The following is a 19,198-nucleotide window of genomic DNA, read 5'->3' as shown; positions in this document are numbered from 1 at the left end:
AACTTTTTTAGACCACTAAGTTTTCAACTAAAGTTTTCAACATTCTTCTTTAGAAGGTAGTGATAAAATACTTAGGAAAAGCAAGAGAAGAAATAAGAAAAATAGTAAACAAGGCTGGAAACCTGGCCAATAGTTTTTCACTAACCTGAATAAACGTATTGCTCAAAGTGCTTCTGGGTTTATGAAAATTGGAGGTGCATTCCATAAATTTCTCTTACCATTCAGGCAAGTCCAACTTTTTACAAAGTAATATTAAGCTTGGTTTTTAGCTTTCTCCTACTCTAATCATTAAAAGTAACTAAATTTTAAGGACAAAAAGCAAAGCAAAGCCTTAGGTTTCCTGGGCATTCTTGACTAGACAAATAGAATAAATTTGTAATTGTAATTAAAGTGGTCAACATTTAAGACATAATACCCAGAGACTGGTTCGTCTAATCACTCTAGCATTGGTCACCAACCATGGACCACTGGTGGTTCGTGAGAAAATTTTGGTGGCCCACAGAAAAATTATTTTTTATATCGCACTAAATACTATTTATCTTTTAAAAAATTTGTATTAGTAGACTGCGGGATTTAAAATTATTTAGTGGTCCCTGAGGTCCGAAAGGTTGGTGACCCCTGCTCAATACTACTGTTGAAATAGCAGTTTGATGTCAACTTGTACAAGATCTCCATTACTTATGTACTATCTGTAGGTGACCTGTGTGGTAATACAACTGAAGCACCATGAATTAACTCAACATTAGGTATAGTTAGTCCTTAACTGATGCCTGATCACTTAGTTACTGATCAAAGTTACAATATATCTCCCCAAGAATTGCATGTTGCCTGATTTTGAAGTCGTGATGGATGCCCCGTTATGCCAGCATTTACAGCTATTTATAAACATTCAAATCAGTCACTTGATGACTGCTTAACGACTGGCATGATTTATGAATGTACTTCTGGGCTCAACAGCCATAAGCCGAAAGACTACATGAACCACTATCTCCACTAGGCAGACAGAAACAAATAAATAACTTGCTACTATTATGTATAGTTGAATGTGGCACGTGCAAGATACATATCTGGCAGTCTGTGTAAAGATTGAAAACGGAAACCCAGAACTGCACTGCCAATTTCCAAAAAGCATCCAGTTCATCCAATGAAGTGAATATATAATATTTTATTGAACATTCAAACTTCATTAAGACATGTGCAATATGGCAATTTAATGGGTTTAAACCCTAACTAAGACAATATTAATGATTGCTTTCAGGGTTTAGCAACAGGGTCCAGATCACACTTAACACTAATTAAATACTTTATTCAATAAATACATACCAAACAAAAAATGCATTTTTATGTTCTTATAAAAGATTAGTCATTTTGAAAGGCCTTTCCAATTTACTCTAATATAGGATTATAACATACAATAAAGGTAGGTATGCTAGTTTAACATAATTGGCTGATTTTATACAGCACTTATATCTTTTAGTCCATAAGTAAATTATTAAATGATAAAGAACATCTAGCACTACCACTTCTACAGAACTAGGAAATAAATTTCTAATAAAGAAAAAATGTACAGACCCCATGACTTTCCACCCAACCCCAACAGTCTAAACCCTAAAGAGGAGAAAGCCAATGGCTCTCCCCCACAAAAGCTCACGACAAAATGTCGCTTTGCTTATCAAAAATCTGTATTTCTGATCCGTAATGAGCATTGAGACAAGATTCAATGTATCCCCCAAGAAGCACAATGCACGTTGTGGATCGCCAGGTCAGCAACAGCGAGCACTGCATTCCAAAAACATCTCAACCCAGGGATTAAATGAGGTCAGCCACATTCATAGGCATTTCCTCCACTGTAGTATTGTAGAAAGTCTCAATATCCCGAAGGATCCGCTTGTCCTCCTCAGTGACAAAATTTATAGCCACACCTTTCCTGCCAAAACGACCACCTCGACCAATCCTGCAAACAAAGCAAAGACATTGAACATTAGTCTTCTTTGACAAATAACAAAACCTGTTTTGGGGTGAGGGAGCCAGAAACTAGTAATGACACTCATTGCCAGATTAATGTTATTACAATCTCTTATGCTATTTTGTTGGCCTGAGCATTTTAAAAGCTTAGCAAATATTGACTAATACTTTGATTACAGAACAGCTTCTCAGTTTTGGTGTAGACGGGATATATTACATTCAACATGACTCCCAAGTATTTTTTTTGCTGATCTCATCCCCTCCTTATTTTGGAGAACTTTGGCAAAAAGTTCTCCCACACCATTTCTTCTGAACACGGACAGAGCTTGATGTCAGCCTCCAAATTACCAAGCTTGTTTTAAATCAGAGAGACTCTCATTCCAATTGCAGTTCTTAAAAGCCAAGAGTTAATACTGTATTTTCAAAGAGACAAAGAACTTTTATTCATCAGTGGGAAAACTTATCACCATCTGTCAAAACAAACAACTTAAAAATTAAACAGTACTGGGCACACAGTAGATCTACAGGTTGACAAACCCACAACTTCTGCTTCTACCTGGTCAAACCATTAAGAGCTTTTTAAGACAAACATAGCTCACAACAGTCATTACAAAAGAAAAGTATATAAATACCAACTCGCTCTTTATGCAAACAGTGTGCCGCTTACGAATCCACGTCCTAAATTACGTCGTCGTTTCTGAGCACCATCTCGTCATCAACTGGGCTAGCGACTCCTGTATTTTTTTGTATCAAGTAATAAGGTACAATTTACTTCATTTACGGACAAAGCCACTAAGAAAGACAACAGCTTAGGGAGGTAAATTTAAAGTTCTACTAGAAGACACCAGAGAAAGAATCCCAATGTAAGAGGAACCAAAGGAGGCAGTGGAGGCATTGGCACAAAGAAATGTCCAATAAAGCAATATTAAGCTAACAACAACTTTATGAAAAGCGCAAACCTCTGAGCATGTTTTCCTAAAATCACAATAATACACAATGGCAACTTCTTTAAAACATGTTTGCAAACTTCAAGCATCTGACTAAGGAGGTTAATTTAGCAGTCTTCGCTATCTTTAGTAATTATCAAAAATTGAATAAACAAGTTTTCCCACTGTTTTGTTTCATTGGCTAATCAAGAAGCTCTGCCCCTCCCATCCTCAACACACTATGCGCGCACAATAAACACACACACATTATATAATGCAAGAAAGCGAGGGAGGTTTGAAGATGTGAAGGTTCAGACTTCAGAATTGAAATTCAAAAATTCAACTTACCTGTGAATATAGTTTTCACGATTGGTTGGCAGATCGTAATTTATAACCAACGATACTTGCTGCACGTCAATGCCACGAGCCTGTAAAACAAAGGCAAAGCACTGAACAGCACACTTCAAGCCTGGAGGTCAAGGTATCTCAATTCTGCTGGACAATATAGTTTAATATACCGCAGTTAATAAGTCCACATCATGGTATGAACTTGCTCTGCCAAGAGCTTGGGAAACTTAGGTTACAATGACCCACATAAAACAAATCAGTTTAAGCTCAATGACCACTGAAACTCACCAGCAAATCAGTAGTAATTAGGACACGGCTTGATCCTGACCTAAACTCTCTCATGATAACATCTCGCTCCTTCTGATCCATGTCACCATGCTGTAGAGATTTTTTATAAATACAAAGAGTTAACCATGTCAACCAGCTTTTATTTCTTTGAGTTTTGCTAGTCAATTTTTTAAAAAATGCAGGCCTTTTAAATAAAATAGTATCTTTTACTGTATTCTATTGTGGACTAGACAAGAGGAATTGAGCAGGTGGGACAGTCAGTACACACAAACAGAACCCAGCAATTATTTTTATTTCTAAGAGAATCTGGTGTTCAGTCACTGGAGGAGGACCAATTCCTAAAATAAACAAAGGACCTACTGATGAAACTACCTGACTTCTGATGTATTACATTTAAATTCATGAAGTTTGGGGCAGATTGAAGTATTTTCTGTCGTTCAATACCAGTCTTGATACAGAGCTCAGGGAACTGGAATAGGGGACATGTTCCAATATTTGGCATTTGAACCATATCACAGAACCTATCTTCGGATGTCTTCTTACCAGAGCAGAAACAGTGAAGTCTCTTGCATGCATTTTCTCTGTAAGCCAATCTACTTTCCTTCTTGTATTGAGGAAAATAACAGCCTGGGTAATAGTCAAAGTTTCATATAAATCACACAGGGTATCCAGCTTCCATTCCTGTGAAATTAAGGAAGCGACCATAAGCACAGAAAAAAAAACAGTGCAAAATAAAACTTTCAGCACTATATAGTGTTGCACCAAGTCTCCAGACTAGGACACTGGACATTAAGAAAGAGGTCCACCCAAGTCACACTTGATTCAGTGCATTTCTTCTTCTTCTTGTGTGTACCGTGCTAGCATTACCACAAAAGCCAAGGAAATACCCCAACTTGTGCAGTTTTAGCATAGTGCTTGTAACAAGAAGTCAAACTAGCTTCACTGGTTCATCATCTTCCTTACCTCTCTTTCCACATTAATGTAGAATTGCTTGATACCCTCAAGGGTCAATTCTTCTTTCTTCACTAGAATACGAATAGGGTCTCTCATGAACTTTTTGGTCACTTCTAACACATCCATTGGCATAGTTGCAGAGAGCAATACAACCTGGTTCAAGAAAATTAAAACATTAGTCTGCCCAAAGGTTTAAGAGGCGAATGTATGAAACCAAGCGTCTTTGTCTGCTACGGAATCAAAACAGACAAAGATAGAATAGAGACAATTTTGTTTTATGCAGGGGGAACGACAATACAGCACTTCACAGCTACATTGTAACTTTACCTGCATTATTACATGACTGCATCAAGTTTCACTTTACCTGAATGTTTGTGCTTAACTTCTGAAAAATTTCATAGATCTGATCCTTAAACCCCCGGCTTAACATTTCATCTGCTTCATCTAAGACAAACATTTTGATCCATTTAGGTGCTACAAAGAAAAAAAAAACCAGGCTCCATTTAAGTATTCTTATAAATAATATTTTGCATTATTAAAATTTTACTTTTGTTTAAATCATGAATTTTTAAACCTATGCCTACTTTGATACATCCTATAGAGATTTCAAATCAGCATTAAAGTACTTACACAGATAGCGCCTATTTAACATATCAAATACGCGTCCAGGAGTTCCCACCACAATGTGGGGAGCCTCTGCTTGGAGCTTCTGCATCTCATTGCGAACATTTGTACCACCAATGCAAGCATGACAAGTGGCGCCCATATAATCTCCAAGTGCCAAAATAACTTTCTGGATCTGAAATGACATAAATCTCAATTAGAATTTTACTACTTGGGGCATATGTGTGTCTCTACCGTGTTTCCATTGGCCAGTTTCCCAATGGATTCATAATATAGCAATAGGACTTATATATTGCTTCATAGTGCTTTTAACAGCCCTTTCTAAATGGCTTACAATGTCAGCCCATTGCCCCAATAATCTGAGTCCACATTTTACAGTCTTTGGACGGTTGAGTCAACTTTGAGCCACTCAGGATTGAACTCCTGGCAGTGAGCAGTGATGTAAACTGCAATATGCAATATTGCATTCTAACCATTGTGCCACCATGGCTCATATTTGATGAGGAAGCTCAAATGAGATCTGACAATCTTTCTTTACCCACAAATACCATATTTGTAGAATCTCAACTGATACTGCATGAAGAGGGAATTTTGGCTCTATAAAATAAAGCTGACAGCTAGCCAAGAACCATACGCTCATTATGATACCATGCCAAAACCATTATCAGGCATTTCTCTATAGACAAGCAGACTCAATCTAGTCTTTTGGAATTATCAGTTAAGTCAGCAAGATAAAACTGACTCTTTATTAGATGACACAACACTAGCAGAGGTCTACAAATCATTTAAATCTGAAACATTTCAAGTTCAAAAACACGCCCCTCAAATATCACCCAGAAAGGTTCTCAACTTAAGAGCTCTCCCAAAAATGTTCAGGTCATTATTGCTGAATGCCTCCAATAAGTTCAGAACCATGTGGAAACTTGAAATGTTCTGTACACCTCAATTTTACAATCAGATGTTGATGCATAACAATTTACGCGGCTGACATGACCAAAAAAGCTATTTACTGCTAAAAATAACTTTGGGCTTGTTGCTTTGTCCTCAAAGAATAACTATTAAGCAGTACAAGGTGAGTAGACATCTAACTGCATTTTAGTTGTATGCTCAGATGCACCAGGAGTGTTTTTCGAAGGTACTTTGAGTTACTCTCTGCATGAACATTTTCTTTCACCAAGCATAGCACAGTATTGCTGTAAAATTGGCCTTCAATTTCTTCAACATCACCACCAGATTATAGTATTTAGAGCCAGTTTGGTGTAGTCATTAAGACAGTGGATTAAAAAGAGAAGCTTAGTTCATTCACGTTCTTGCTTGGCCATGAAAGCCACTGGAGAACCTTGGGCCAGTCTCTCTCAGTTCAGCTTACCTCACAGGGTTGTTGTGGGGAAAATAGGAAAAAGAATGTTTGTTGGGTAGGTTCACTGCCTTATTTGTAAAAATAAGACTATCAATAAAAATAAAAAAACCAATAAAAATTTAAATATAGTTCTGCAAAAATGCAGTTCAAAATAGAGGCCAAGAGACTGACACAGTATAATTTGCACACATATAGAGAAAAACTGATTACATGCACACAGGCATTTTCATGTTGCAGAAACTACATGCATTCTTAAGAGTACTTTTCCTCAGATAAATTGTTTGCATTTTGCATTTTAACAATTTTCACTTAAGCTCCTGCACAGCCATTACTGCACTTCATTCCATTATCTGCCTCAGTCATATCTGATATCTTGACCTTTTCCAGATTTATTAACCCAAAGGCAATGAGCAGCCATTACAAACTTGCAAGAAATCCTGCTGTTATGTTATGACACTTGAAACCTATGCAACATGTAAGCAGCTTTTTCAACTACATTATCGATACCTGTTGAGCCAGTTCTCTGGTGGGGGCCAATACTAGTGCTTGGGTCTCCTTGAGATCAATCTCCAACTGTTGCAGGATTGAAATAGCAAATGTGGCTGTCTTGCCAGTACCTGACTGAGCTTGAGCAATCACATCATACCCTAAAAAGAGGATAGATATTTACTGCTCTCACACAACACATTAAGGTTGCAATTTAACTATACATTTCCTTTTCAAGTGATCAGTGTTACAAATAGTCTCCATTTTTAGGTCAGTCCCGAAAGATGGAATACCATCATCTCACTTCACAAGGAAATATGAATTTCCACCCAAGGCAGAGCAGCTCAGACCAAACCTTTGTGTCTATTAAAAAAAATCTTCACTATGGCTTACCTTTAATACATGGAATAATAGCACGTTGCTGGATAGCTGAAGGCTTCTCAAAACCATAGGCATAAATTCCTCTGAGAAGGGATTCTTTTAAATTCATGTCATCGAAATTGTCAACAATTTCATTCCAATTGCTCTGCAAGAAGAAAAAGCAAATTTTAATATGCCTCATCATCTTTCTACACAAGCTTGTAAAAAACAACTATCACTAACATACTAACCTCAATGACACCATCAGGATCCATTCCCTCGGGGCCATGGTCTCTATCAAGTAAGAGAAGCATACATTGTTAACCAAATTTAAGAATTCTTGAAGTATTATTAGTATAACATATCTGAAAGCTGTCAAATATGCAGTAATTATTGCTAAGACCATAACTAGTCAAAAGTGTACTGCTTCACAATTTTTCTAACATTACTAAATCATTCATGATCATATACATACCATTAAAAAATCATGAAAAAATAAGTAGTTCCATTTAATAACTTTGGTTGTTTCTCACTAATCTACTTATGTTAGCACATTACATGCAATCCTTGAATTAGAACTATTCATTTAGTGACAGTTCGAAGGCACAGAAGGGACTCATAAGCCCTTTTCACACTATGATTCTTGTAGCATCCACGTGGTCATGTGATCAAAATTCAAATGCTTGGCAACTGGCTACTATTTTTGACAGTTACAGTGTCGTGGGATCACATAGCTATTTTATGGAACCTTCTGACAGGTCAAACTAATGAGGGGAGCCTGATTCTCTTACCAACTCTCACCAATTTAATTTAACTTAACAACCATGGCAAGAAAAAGTTGTAAAATGGGGCAAAACTCACAACTGATTTACATAACAATGGAAATTTCAGACTCAATTGTGGTCATTTGTCAAGGACTATCAGAAGTATTTTGCTTGCAGTGTACATTAAGAATGCATGCCTTCTCAAAATGTACAGATAGTCCTCAATTTACAAGTTTGTTTAGTGACCATTCAAAATTACAAGGATCCTGAAAAATGTGACTTATCACAGTGGCAACCATAGTTGCATCTCCATGGCCATGTGATCAAAATTCAGACACTTGGCAACTATGATGGCTGCACTATCCAGGGGTCAAGTGATCATCCTTTACAATCTTAACAGGGAAGCCAGATTCACTTAACCATATTACTAACTTAATTGCAGTGATTCACTTAACAACTGTGGCAAGAAAGGTTGTAAAATGAGGCAAAACCCATTTAGCAGCAAAAAATTCCAATTTTAAGTCAGGGACCATTTGCGCAAGTCCTTTCTAAAGCCTTTAGATTGCATTTAATTATGGACTACCCCTCCAGGTTCCCTCAAAAGTACCTTCCCTACTTTATGTTATCCTCATAACTCTGGGTTGTCTGTGACCCAAGTTCACAACTGGCAATTGTTATTGCAATTCTACATTTACTGTCTCACTGGCCCTATGAAAATCAGTCTGCATTGAAATATTTGAGCCTCAATCACATTATGGCGTGCATTTGGGAAGCCATCATTCATCCTTCTCTCATTTGAGAAAAAAAAAGCAAGCTTTCAAATGTTCTGCATTGACCTCTGATGCTAATAGAAATACCCCGGGGAAGTCAAAATACAGCAGGCCACAGCATACAGTTGCTCTGCTTCTGTCATAATACTTGGCAGTGATCTATCTAAAGTATTTGGCTAAATTTTGTTGTGTTCCCCAAAAATACTTTAAACTATTAAATCTATTTTTCTTGCCTTTAAAATCTAGTCCTAGAAAATAATAGTTTTTCTCAACGTCTATGGAGATTCTCAGTCATTCAGGTCATATTTGTGACCCAAAGGTGCCTTTTGAAAAGGCAAACTGAACTTTCAGTTCTGGAGATCAGAAGCGATTCTTCTTCAAAGAAAAACAAGAAAGTCCGGTTGCCTCTTGAAAAAGCACCTTTGGGACTTTCCCCCAATTTTAATTGAGTTTTTTGGGGATAAAAAAAGGACCTCTCATCGCCTCACACAAGAAATGGCAAGCCAATGATAGCTGTGGACTGTGTATATACACCGGAGGCTTAATAATAAAATAAACAGATGCCTGCATGCAAACAACACACTGATCCTTATGGCTTATTTTCTTCGATTAAATCGGGGCCCAGCATGGCAGATCCAATCAATTTTAGGATTCCCACCTGCGAAAAAAATCCATTGGGTTGCCCAGGCAACCCCGTCCACGTGGAACCCCCAAATGACCGTCTCTTGCAAGGATTCGTGGAATGAAGAAAACGGGCAAAGAGGAAGGAGGGAAGGCCCGTGTGCAATAGGGGCGAAGGAGGAAAATCATTGATCAAGCGAGGAAAACGTGGACAGGGGAACGTTATCACCGCGCCATTCCGGGCCTTCTCTTCCCTTCAAAAAGTCCGCCGAACTCTCGCGAGAGCTCCACCCTCTCGAAGTCGAGCGCCAGCCGGTGACGGACGAGGCTGTCGGCAAACCAACGGCTTACCAGCCGCGCCCCTCCCTGTTCTTCTCTTCACCCCACCCCACCCGTGGACGAAAATGGACTCGTCCGAGGCGGCCGCCCGCCCGCTTGGGCGAAACCATGTGGTGGCTCGAAGGGATGGCAACAGGGCCATCTACTGCACGCTCGAGACCAACGGTCGGATTTTCCGTCAAAAGCCCCCTCAGTTCCCTGACAAGCCGCTTGAGGCACTGGCGAGGGAGAAGACCTCTCCTTATCCCAAGGGCAGGAGGAGGAGGAAGCGGAGCCAGAAAGGGACCCTCCCCGAGGCGGCCGCCTCCAGGAACCCCCCGCTTCTTCCCATCACACCTACAGCCCTGAATAAGCTTCCCTTTAAAAGCCTCCCCGCCGTCTTCTCTTCGCCCACGCCGGAATATACCTGCTGTAATCAGCGGATCCGCCTGACATGTTCCGATTGCTGCCGCTCTCCTCAACTGAAAAGGCAGCGTCGCCGCGGCGCCCGCTTTATATATCCCTCCCCCCTGGCCGGATCTACTTTTACTCCCCCCCCCCCCGCCCAAGTATGAGAACTTCATAGCAGGGGGATCCCGTGCAGGTCTGCCCCACCCCCTTTCCTGTCCATGGACACATCTCAGGCTCGGGGAGGGTGGTCAGGAGAGAGAGAGGGAGGGAGAGAGAGATTATTCCAGGCGGACCGCAACGGCTGGCTCAGGGCCGTAAAAGAACGGAGCCCGGCGGGAGGGACTACTTTATGCCGCGAGACGCGGAAGGATATTGCAGCAGTGCAGTGGTGACGGGATACGTCCCGCTTCAAACCTCCCCCCCACCTCTGAACTCGCCCCCCCCCCCGCCTCGTAAACGGGGCTTACTAGGCGGCCCCTGCCTCGGCGAAGAAGCGGGAGGAGGGAAAAGGGAACGAAAAATGGCGGCGGCTCTCCCTGCCTGAGGGGGATTCTGGGCGGAAAGGCGGAGGAGAGGGGCCCGCGAGAAGAGGGGGTGGGAGAACAGGGTCTTTGAGCCTGGAAAGTGAGGCAGAGCCGCCCCATCTCAAGGAAGGACGGCGGTGGAGGTGATTTTAAAGGTTCTGCCGCCTCAGAACCCGCAGAGCCCTTTAATGAGGGAATCTTGGTGGTTACCGGGCGGTCTTTCCCCCCCAGGGTGGGCTTATTTGAGAGACCGTCGGGGGGGGGGGGTGTCAATCTGCGCGGCAGTATTGGAAAAAAGGAGAGGGGCAGCAAGGAGAGGAAGATGAAGCAGTTTCTTCATCTCCCTCACCGCCCCGGTTTCTTTCCAGATCTGTGGGGGTTATTCCGTGGGGGGGTAGAGGGGCGTCCGGCCTAACACGTGTAGCGGGATGAGGGGGAGGGTCGCGGCTCGTCCTTACATTCCATTCATTCCCCCCCCACCCTCATTTTAGGGTGCGCTTGGAGGGCGCGAGGTTGGGGAAGGAAGGGGGACGGAGGACTTAGGAGACCTCGCCCGCCTCTTCCCTAAGATTGAAGTCGGGCGGGCGCAACCGCCGGCCCTGCCTGCCGAGGGGCGAAACGGTTGTTTTTTGAATGGAAAAGCGTCTGGTTGATTGGGCGGAGAGCCGTCTAGTACGTTGATTATTTGGTTGGCGGACGAGGCTGCCAGAGGTTTGGTGAGGGAGGGAGGGTGACAGAAACGAGGAAGGCTGGAGGTCGCTTGGGGGGAAAGAAGGAAGAAGAGGCGAGAAGTCAATGTGAGATAGGAAAAACAAATTTTTATACTCACAATTCGAAAGACAAGTCCGGTTCACAATTCAAAAGTTTTTATTGCAAGGAAATAGAATAAGCGGTTGCAAGCGCGGCCTCCCAGGTTCTTCCCCATGGCTTGAATGCTAGGAGCGCAAAGACAGATTTCAAGTAATACAATTTATACGTTTCTACTCATCATACATGACGCTTAAGCCCTCCCCATTTTCTTCTGAAGTTCATTCGCATTTCAGCATGACTTTTCCTGCAGCCCCCCCTTTTTTTTCTTATCTGCTTCTTTTGGTTGTTTAGGCGGTGGATCTCACCAACTGGTGTGCTTGTCTGTATTTCAAAGTCAAAGGAATTTTACAATCAAGAAAAACCGTGCCAAGAGTCTCACCCCTTTGTGTTACATTTTTACACTTTATATGAAAGAGTAACTTGTTATTTATTTATTTCCTTCATCAGGCAAATGGATGGAAAGAAGTTGGGGGAAAGGGGTGCATGGGAAAGTAATATTAACGCCAAGGGGACGAGTTAACAAAGACTGGTGATAGCTTTTGGCTACGTATCCTTTTAAACGGAATCAGAGAAGATTATTGTACCTGCTTCATGTTTTTGTTGTTGTTAGTTGCAAAATCGTGTCCTACCCATCACAACCCCACGGACAACTTTCCTCCAGGCCTTCCTGTCCTCTACCATCCCCTGAACTCCATTTAAACTCACACCTATTGCTTCGGTGACTCCATCCATTCTCTGTCGTCCCCTTCTTCTTTTGCCCTCAGTCTTTCCCAGCATTAGGCTCTTCTCCAGTGAGTCCTTCCTTCTCATTAGGTGGCCAGAATATTTGAGTTTCCTGTTCAGGATCTGTCCTAAAGAGCAGTCAGAGTTGATCTGCTCTAGGACTGACCGGTTTGATTGCCTTGCAGTCCAAGGGACTCGCAGGAGTCTTCTCCAGCACCAGTTCAAAGGCCTCCATTCTTTGGCGCTCAGTCTTTCTAATGGTCCAATTTTCACAGCCATACATTGCCACTGGGAAAACTTCATGTCTAGGCAATGTAAATTGGGAAGTGGGGGAGAGTTAGTTCATAGAGAAAAAACCTCACTAGGTATAGCTGTTCTGGTGCCTTGATGGAATACAGAAGTTCTAGGGTGGGGAAGGGCTTGCCTGCATCAGTTAATTTCTCTGGGATCATGCCAGGTGGTTAGAAACGTGCTGCCTGCTTCCAGATTAGTATGAATAAAGACTTTTTCTGCTATCTCTTTAAGGCAAGCATCACTTCAGCAGCAGTAATAATGTTTAATATTTGTAACTGTCATGGATTTTGAGTGTTAGCTTTTAATGTGCTCTATATTCTTGTTATAAGCAGGTAAAAATAGTGTTTTTGGGAAAGCCACCTGTTGAATTCAGAATGGAGCTGATAGTTGACTCAAAATGTGAACTTCTCAGAAAGTATGACCAGATGACTGAATATTCATATGACTGAAAATGATCCTTCCATTCCCCCCCCCCCCTTTCCTATCAGAACTAATCATTCAACCCCTCTATCCTGCCTGAATGGATAAAGCTTCTTGGATAAGAAGGAAAAACAAAGTTTAGTTGGCTTTTGAAAAAGCACTTTTGAGACAACTATGACCTGGATGACTGAGAATCTTCAGAATTATTTTTCCTTTAACTGTTGCTGTCTCTTGTGTTGAGCCTGAAAAGTTTCAGACTGAAATCACTGCCTATTTAATGAGTTTAGTTTTAATCATTTTGTCTTCAAAGCTTATCAAGATATAGAAGGATATATGGGGTGAGACCTAGTCTATTTTTGAACTAGTCTAGAAGTTTTTGAAAAAGGATAGCTTAAAATTGTAATAAAAGTGATTGGTGAACAAAATTGTTTTTATTTATTTTCATATGTGACATTCAGAATTGATTTTAAGGTGTGATCTGGTGAGTTAAGAGCTTGCCAACTTTTGGAAGAATTGAGTACAAGTGAGAATAATTACTTTTTTAGCTTGATCCTTTTTTCATCCTAAGTAATTGCTCATTTTAATATATTCTATAGGGTAGTTTCCTGAACACTATTTCTGCTCACAGATATTCTTTTAACAGTTTGCATTTTGGTGCCAAAAAAATAATGGCTTAATGGCAAGGAATTGCATCCTTTGGGATGCATTGTTTACAGGTGAAGAAATCGGTTCCTATTGCTTCATTGCCAGACTATTCTTTATTGAGTTTAATCCTGCATGTAAATTAATGAATAGTTTTCCTCCAGAAAAGGCTTAAGAGATTTGCATTAGTTACAAATGTTCATAGTTTAGGTAAAGAATTCTGGTTACTGCTGTTTTGACTTTTTTTTTAAATCACAAAGCACCATTTTACCATATCAGAGCCTGTTTCTCATTTTTATTCCTTAATTATAGAATAATGCAACATTTATGGGATTGGGGGGCATAATTTAGTTTCCCAACCTTCTGATCAAATAAAAGTGCAATTGAATTCTGACCTTATTTCATATTTCAGAGGGTTTTAACGTTTGCAGCTGATTCTTGGAGTCAAAAGGGCCATGTTTCAGTAGTGCATTTTAAGTCCTGTGTAGGAGAAATTGTAAGGGTGGAATGGAAAGGAAATGGACTACCTTCCAGAGGTTTGACTTTGATTTAAAAATCCACTAAAGTTTTTAAACATCCATCTTATTTCTATCAGATTTCATAAGTGCAATTTCAGGTTACTAGGAAATTCATACTCCTTTAGTGGATTATTTGTTATAGGATGCTCAGAAATCATTAGGCTCAGTATATCTCTAATGCTAAACTTCTCAGAAATAAGATTACTGTTTGCATATAATAGCCCTTCATTTATGGCTAAATGCAGAGGAAAGGCAACAGAATTTTATAAACTATTGCTCTAAACAAAGGTAAAATTATAGAAAATAGCATCCTAGAATCAAGTTGGAAATACAGAAGCTGATCCAACAGGGGAAAAGCTTTAGGTAGCAACAAGTGGAAGAGGTTAAAACTCCTATTTTAACTTCCCAGATTTTACTGAAGATTTCAAATCCAAAGCACCATTTTCTTTTTTTTAAAAAGTTTTTCCCCTCTATAACATCTTACAATCAACACATTAATATTGTTATGTCATTATACCTGTATATATCAATCTTATATCGCTTCTATATTTATAGAATTCATCTACAGTTCTATACATTTCTCTATTATTTCTCTGCTAAGAGATAAGATGGTTGGTATAGCTAACAATGAACAACTCTTGTGCTCTGATCACTCTGAGAATGGCCTTTTAATTCTTTTAGAATTTTTATTAATGGAATATAAAAAGAATAAGAGCAACTAAATATACTATTGATTTACAGTTTTAAAAACCATTCATTATAGGGATTTCAAAAATATAAGAAAAATATTAAAAATAAGAATCACATTGAATCAATCAAAAATTAATTCAGTGCTTAATTGATTACATGTCTAATGATGTACCATCAATTCAGTGCCAAGTCCTAATGAGCACCAGGATGATCTAGACCCAACTTAGCCCTTTAGGTTTTCTAGTAGTGTGACATCTCCAAATTGAGTCCATCCATCTTGCTGATGTATTCATTCCTTCTACTTTTCACATCATTGTAGGCTTCTACAGAAAGCCGGTTCTTCCCATAATTATAGGTCCAAAATGCAATATTTGGAGATTGGTTCTTTGTGCACCAAGTGTGAACTGTGGGCTGATACCTTTCATGATCCAGTTGATTCCTAAGCATATTTCTCAACTTCACATGGTCATAGGAATCAACCTTTCTTTTGATATTTTTTGACCTTCTCAGTTATTAAATATGTATCAGCAATAGTACATAGTGTTTCTTGGTCTTTTCTGAAGCTACTTTGAACATCTGGCATCTCCCTCTCTACTGTGGATCCTGCTGCTACGGATCCATTCAGTCTTGTCCGATTCTTGGTGATTCTATGGGCCAGGTCTTTTTATATCTGATCTTGCACTAATATTTTTTTTTTTGTGCTCTGGCTGGTAAGCTTTGGCTAGCTTTGATCGTGCCCAGTCACTGTGTTCTTTTTACTGCTTACTCTTCCAAGCATAATTGTTTTCTCCAGTGAATTCCCTTGTAGAATAAGTAGCACAACCTTAAGTCTCTTAATATTCTTGTTCCTGTAACTTTTAATTGGCTGAAACAGTGCATCATAAGACAACAATTTTTAAATCAAGATACCTGAAATGGGCTAATGTGTCCAAAATCTGGGATCCATGATGCCCGTGGAATTGAAATTTGGCAAATTTTATAAAACAATTTGTGACAAAAAAATTACCATTAAACAATTTATGATATAATACAAAATTTCCTTTGCTGAGGTTTGTACAGTTCGAGATAGACTATTCCCAAGGCAGATACATCTGAATGTATCCCAAATTTTCAATTAAAGGCAGTACCTTAGAACTTCTGACATTATTGAAAATATTGAAGAATCTGGTAAGGAAATACCTCTGAAAGGATGACAAAATAGTCACAAGTTGTCCTAGCATATATTATTGGTGAACAGTCTTGGCAATCTTCCTTCATCCTACCTAGGAGTGCTAGACCTCCAGAACAAGATAATAGAGCAGGATTTGATAAGATCTATCTATAATTTACCAGTAGATAATACACAATATAGAGAGGTGTTGTGACTCAGCAGAAGTTTGCTGTGAGTTGAGCCGGGATGCAGGAATAATGAGCAGCTGTTGCTTGTTAGGGTCGTCTTCTGCAGATAAAAGACGGATGGTGCCACGCCTTAGTTGCAGAAGTCACCGTTCGTGGTTCGTGGTTCGTCGTGTGTGGTTCATCGTTTCGAGATTCAAGGAGGCACTTGGATAAGTGATTTGCTCTCTGTAAACCTGATTCAAAGAGGCACTTGGATAAGTGATTTGCTTTCTGTAAACCTGGTTTGCTGTAAGAGCTTTATGTTTTTGCTTTTGCTGTGTAACTTTTTGCAAGAGACTTTATCTACGTTTATTTTTGGGCTCGCAGCCAGCTTGAGCCAGGACTGATAAAGATATTTACTTTGAAGTTCTGTCTGACTGTCATTTGTGAACGAGCGAAGAGGGGGGGGGGTCAGAACAGAGAGGTATGATGCCTCTTCTCATTTTTAAACTGTAAAGACATTTCAAACATTAATATCAAACATATGCGTCAAATCCGTTACTTAACATCAGGAAGATAAGTTTCTATTTAGGGAAATTTATGTAAATCTCAGTAAAGCCAAAGCTCTTCATAAGATGGCAACCTCCATTTCAGGAATGTAATTTAGCATTCCATTTACATATTTAACTTAGATTTTTTTTAAAAGCAGAATTGCGTTAGCATATGCTGTAATGTGAAACCAAAATAGAACTCTGTGGCTGGACAAGATCAATTCCTGAATTAAAGTACCCTCAAATTTCTTAGTCTCGCTACCAGCAGGACATTAACTTGCCATGGCGCTTACAGGAAGTTTCTTCCTTTTTAATTTTTGAGATAGTAAAAAGTTTCTTGTGTATGGCCAGTCAGACATCCTTTCCCATTCTTACAGCCTGTTATTTTAGATCCACTTTTGATGCCATTTCTGTATTTTCAGATAAAACTTGTTTCTCATCTGCCATTTCTTGCATAACATTTTTTGGCACAGTGTATCCATAGAAGCAAACCTCCCAATTGACATTGTGTGTGCTAATTTCCAATTCCATTTTTAAAAACGTGTCCAGGTTTTTAAAATATTACAATGCATCATTTTATGTTCAAATTAATTAGCTGTCAATCAGAGTAGTAGTGTATTTTTCTCCTTTAACTGAAATCTTTAGTTCCCTCTAGTGTTCAGTTTTAAAATTATTAATCTTTATTGTGGCTTGCAAATAGTCCAAACATATTTCCTGCAGGAAGGATTTTTTTTAATACCTAATTCGGAAATCTTACTCCAAATTTATCTGGAGTCTTAATCTGTTTCTAACCTTCTAAGAGATCAAAGTCTTATTTAATTTTTTGCGGTTTATTTAATGGTTTTTGTGAACACTTTTTTCACTCTTTTATTGTTAAAATTTCCTTTCATTAAGGATTGAAGGCAAACTTACTTGGCATTTTCAGACTTGTCAGTCCTAAGGTCTCTAATAACTTAAAAGTAGAAATCCTGCATCTTATCTTTGATGTTGGAGTTCTCATCTTACCTCGTGACATTTAGGAAAGCTTCCAAAATCTGGCTGATTTGCAAAATCATTTGGACAGATGGTATGGTGGGCCCTTTCTTGCACTTAGCAATTGACATACAGGTATGTTATATATGATGGCAAACCTATCTGTCTGTCTGTCTATCTCTGAGGTGGCACAGTGGTTAGAGTGCAGTACTGTAGGCTACTTCAGCTGACTGCTAGCTGCAGTTCAGCAGTTCAAATCTCACTGGATCAAGGTTGACTCAGCCTTCCATCCTTCCAAGATGGGTAAAATAAGAACCTAGAGTTTTGAGGGCAATAGGGTGACTCTGTAAACTGCTTAGAGGGGGCTGTAAAAGCACTATGAAGCGTTATATAACTTTAAGTGCTATTGCTATCTGTCTATCATCCATCCATCCATCCATCCATCATCTATCCCACTAGGCACAGCCAAAAGATATTTATATGGTCACCTATTTTTCAGTCAATAAAAACAACATGCTTATTAATTGTTGGCTTCTTGTCTGTTGTGTGATTGTTATTTTGCCCCTTTGCATTTGTAAACTGCTTAAAGAGCTTTTTCTGACGATTGAATAGTATGTAAAATTCAATACCTTTTAAAAATGTGCAAGTAGTCTTTTATTTACACCATTTGTTTAGCAACCATTTGAAGTTTATAACAGTACTGAAAAAGTGGACTTATGACCAGTCCTCACGTTTATGACCCTCACAGCATCCCTGCGACCTCGTGATGAAAATGTGGGTGTTTGGCAGTCAGCATGTATTGATAAAGATTGCAGTGTCCCAGGATTACGTGATCGCCACTTGCAACATTCCCAGGGATCTTCCAGCAAGCAAAGTCACTGGAGGAAGCCAGATTCACTTAATGACCATGTGATTCACTCAACTGCAGTGATTTGCTTGAAGAGTGTGGCAAAAAAAGATAACATTGAGCGTGACTCACTTAACAACCACCTTACTTAGCAACAGAAATTCTGCTTCTAATTGTGCTCTTAATTAAGGATGACCTGTATATATGGCACTATTGTTTACCTTGGAGGACGTTTCATTACAGATGCATGACACGGAGTAACTCTTTTTAATATTTAGTCCCAAAGTTATAGACATATTAGGTTTACACTGACTTGACTTGCTGGGTTTTCACCTGATTATTTTTTTTAATGTAAATAGTCAACTTTACCCTTATCTCAGTATGACTGAAACCTATCATTCAGCCAAATGGGAAATAACCAGCTGCTCTTAGTGACTCTGATGATGTTAGACAGTTCAATTAGTCATTTTTATAACATAATTCCAGGGCTGGGAACATCATGACACACACTAAAAATTGCTGTGGGGGATGTAATCATCAGTTTTTAATTGCTAAGTTCATCAAGGCAGATGAAAATAATGCCAGTGAGTCACATGCTGAATTAGGCTGTTCTTTGCTACTCTTTGTAATCCTGAATGTTTAGAAGGAACAGCCATCTGAAAGGAGCCATGTAGTTAGTTAGGGAAATTTAAAGT

General features: G+C 39.4%; 1 protein-coding gene and 3 non-coding genes across 8 annotated transcripts; all 4 read right to left on the bottom strand.

Annotated features, from left to right (window-relative positions):
• Positions 1-1,145: 1,145 nt before the first annotated feature.
• Positions 1,146-10,290, bottom strand: EIF4A2 (eukaryotic translation initiation factor 4A2). Of its 5 annotated transcripts, none has more exons than XR_015697981.1 (12): positions 9,504-9,535; positions 7,563-7,605; positions 7,345-7,477; positions 6,973-7,112; positions 5,112-5,280; positions 4,846-4,955; positions 4,491-4,634; positions 4,071-4,208; positions 3,528-3,617; positions 3,240-3,319; positions 2,602-2,699; positions 1,813-1,954 (listed from the first exon to the last, which is right to left on the bottom strand). XR_015697981.1 is itself a non-coding variant. In XM_014068389.2 (11 exons), the coding sequence occupies exons 1-11, from the start codon at positions 10,238-10,240 to the stop codon at positions 1,810-1,812; spliced, it is 1,221 nt and encodes a 406-aa protein (XP_013923864.1). In that variant the 5' UTR covers positions 10,241-10,290; the 3' UTR covers positions 1,146-1,809. The 5 variants fall into 5 exon arrangements, 3 of the variants coding, with proteins under 3 accessions (XP_013923864.1, XP_087581291.1, XP_087581292.1); XR_015697980.1 differs by having other exon boundaries at positions 1,814-1,954; positions 2,598-2,699; XM_014068389.2 differs by lacking the exons at positions 2,602-2,699; positions 9,504-9,535 and adding an exon at positions 10,212-10,290 and having other exon boundaries at positions 1,146-1,954.
• Positions 4,279-4,457, bottom strand: LOC148043532 (small nucleolar RNA SNORA81). Its single transcript, XR_015698107.1, has one exon. It is a non-coding gene; the product is annotated as a small nucleolar RNA SNORA81 (small nucleolar RNA).
• LOC148043531 (small nucleolar RNA SNORA63) lies at positions 4,685-4,814 on the bottom strand. Its single transcript, XR_015698106.1, has one exon. It is a non-coding gene; the product is annotated as a small nucleolar RNA SNORA63 (small nucleolar RNA).
• LOC148043530 (small nucleolar RNA SNORD2) lies at positions 7,187-7,257 on the bottom strand. Its single transcript, XR_015698118.1, has one exon. It is a non-coding gene; the product is annotated as a small nucleolar RNA SNORD2 (small nucleolar RNA).
• Positions 10,291-19,198: the final 8,908 nt, after the last annotated feature.

The sequence above is a fragment of the Thamnophis sirtalis genome, unplaced genomic scaffold, assembly GCF_051295495.1.
Source record: "Thamnophis sirtalis isolate CommonGarterSnake01/CBP01778 unplaced genomic scaffold, rThaSir2_p1.2 scaffold_11, whole genome shotgun sequence".
NCBI lineage: Eukaryota > Metazoa > Chordata > Lepidosauria > Squamata > Natricidae > Thamnophis > Thamnophis sirtalis.
The sequence above is the reverse complement of the archived record's forward strand: the minus strand, read 5'-3'. Positions and strand labels throughout refer to the sequence as shown.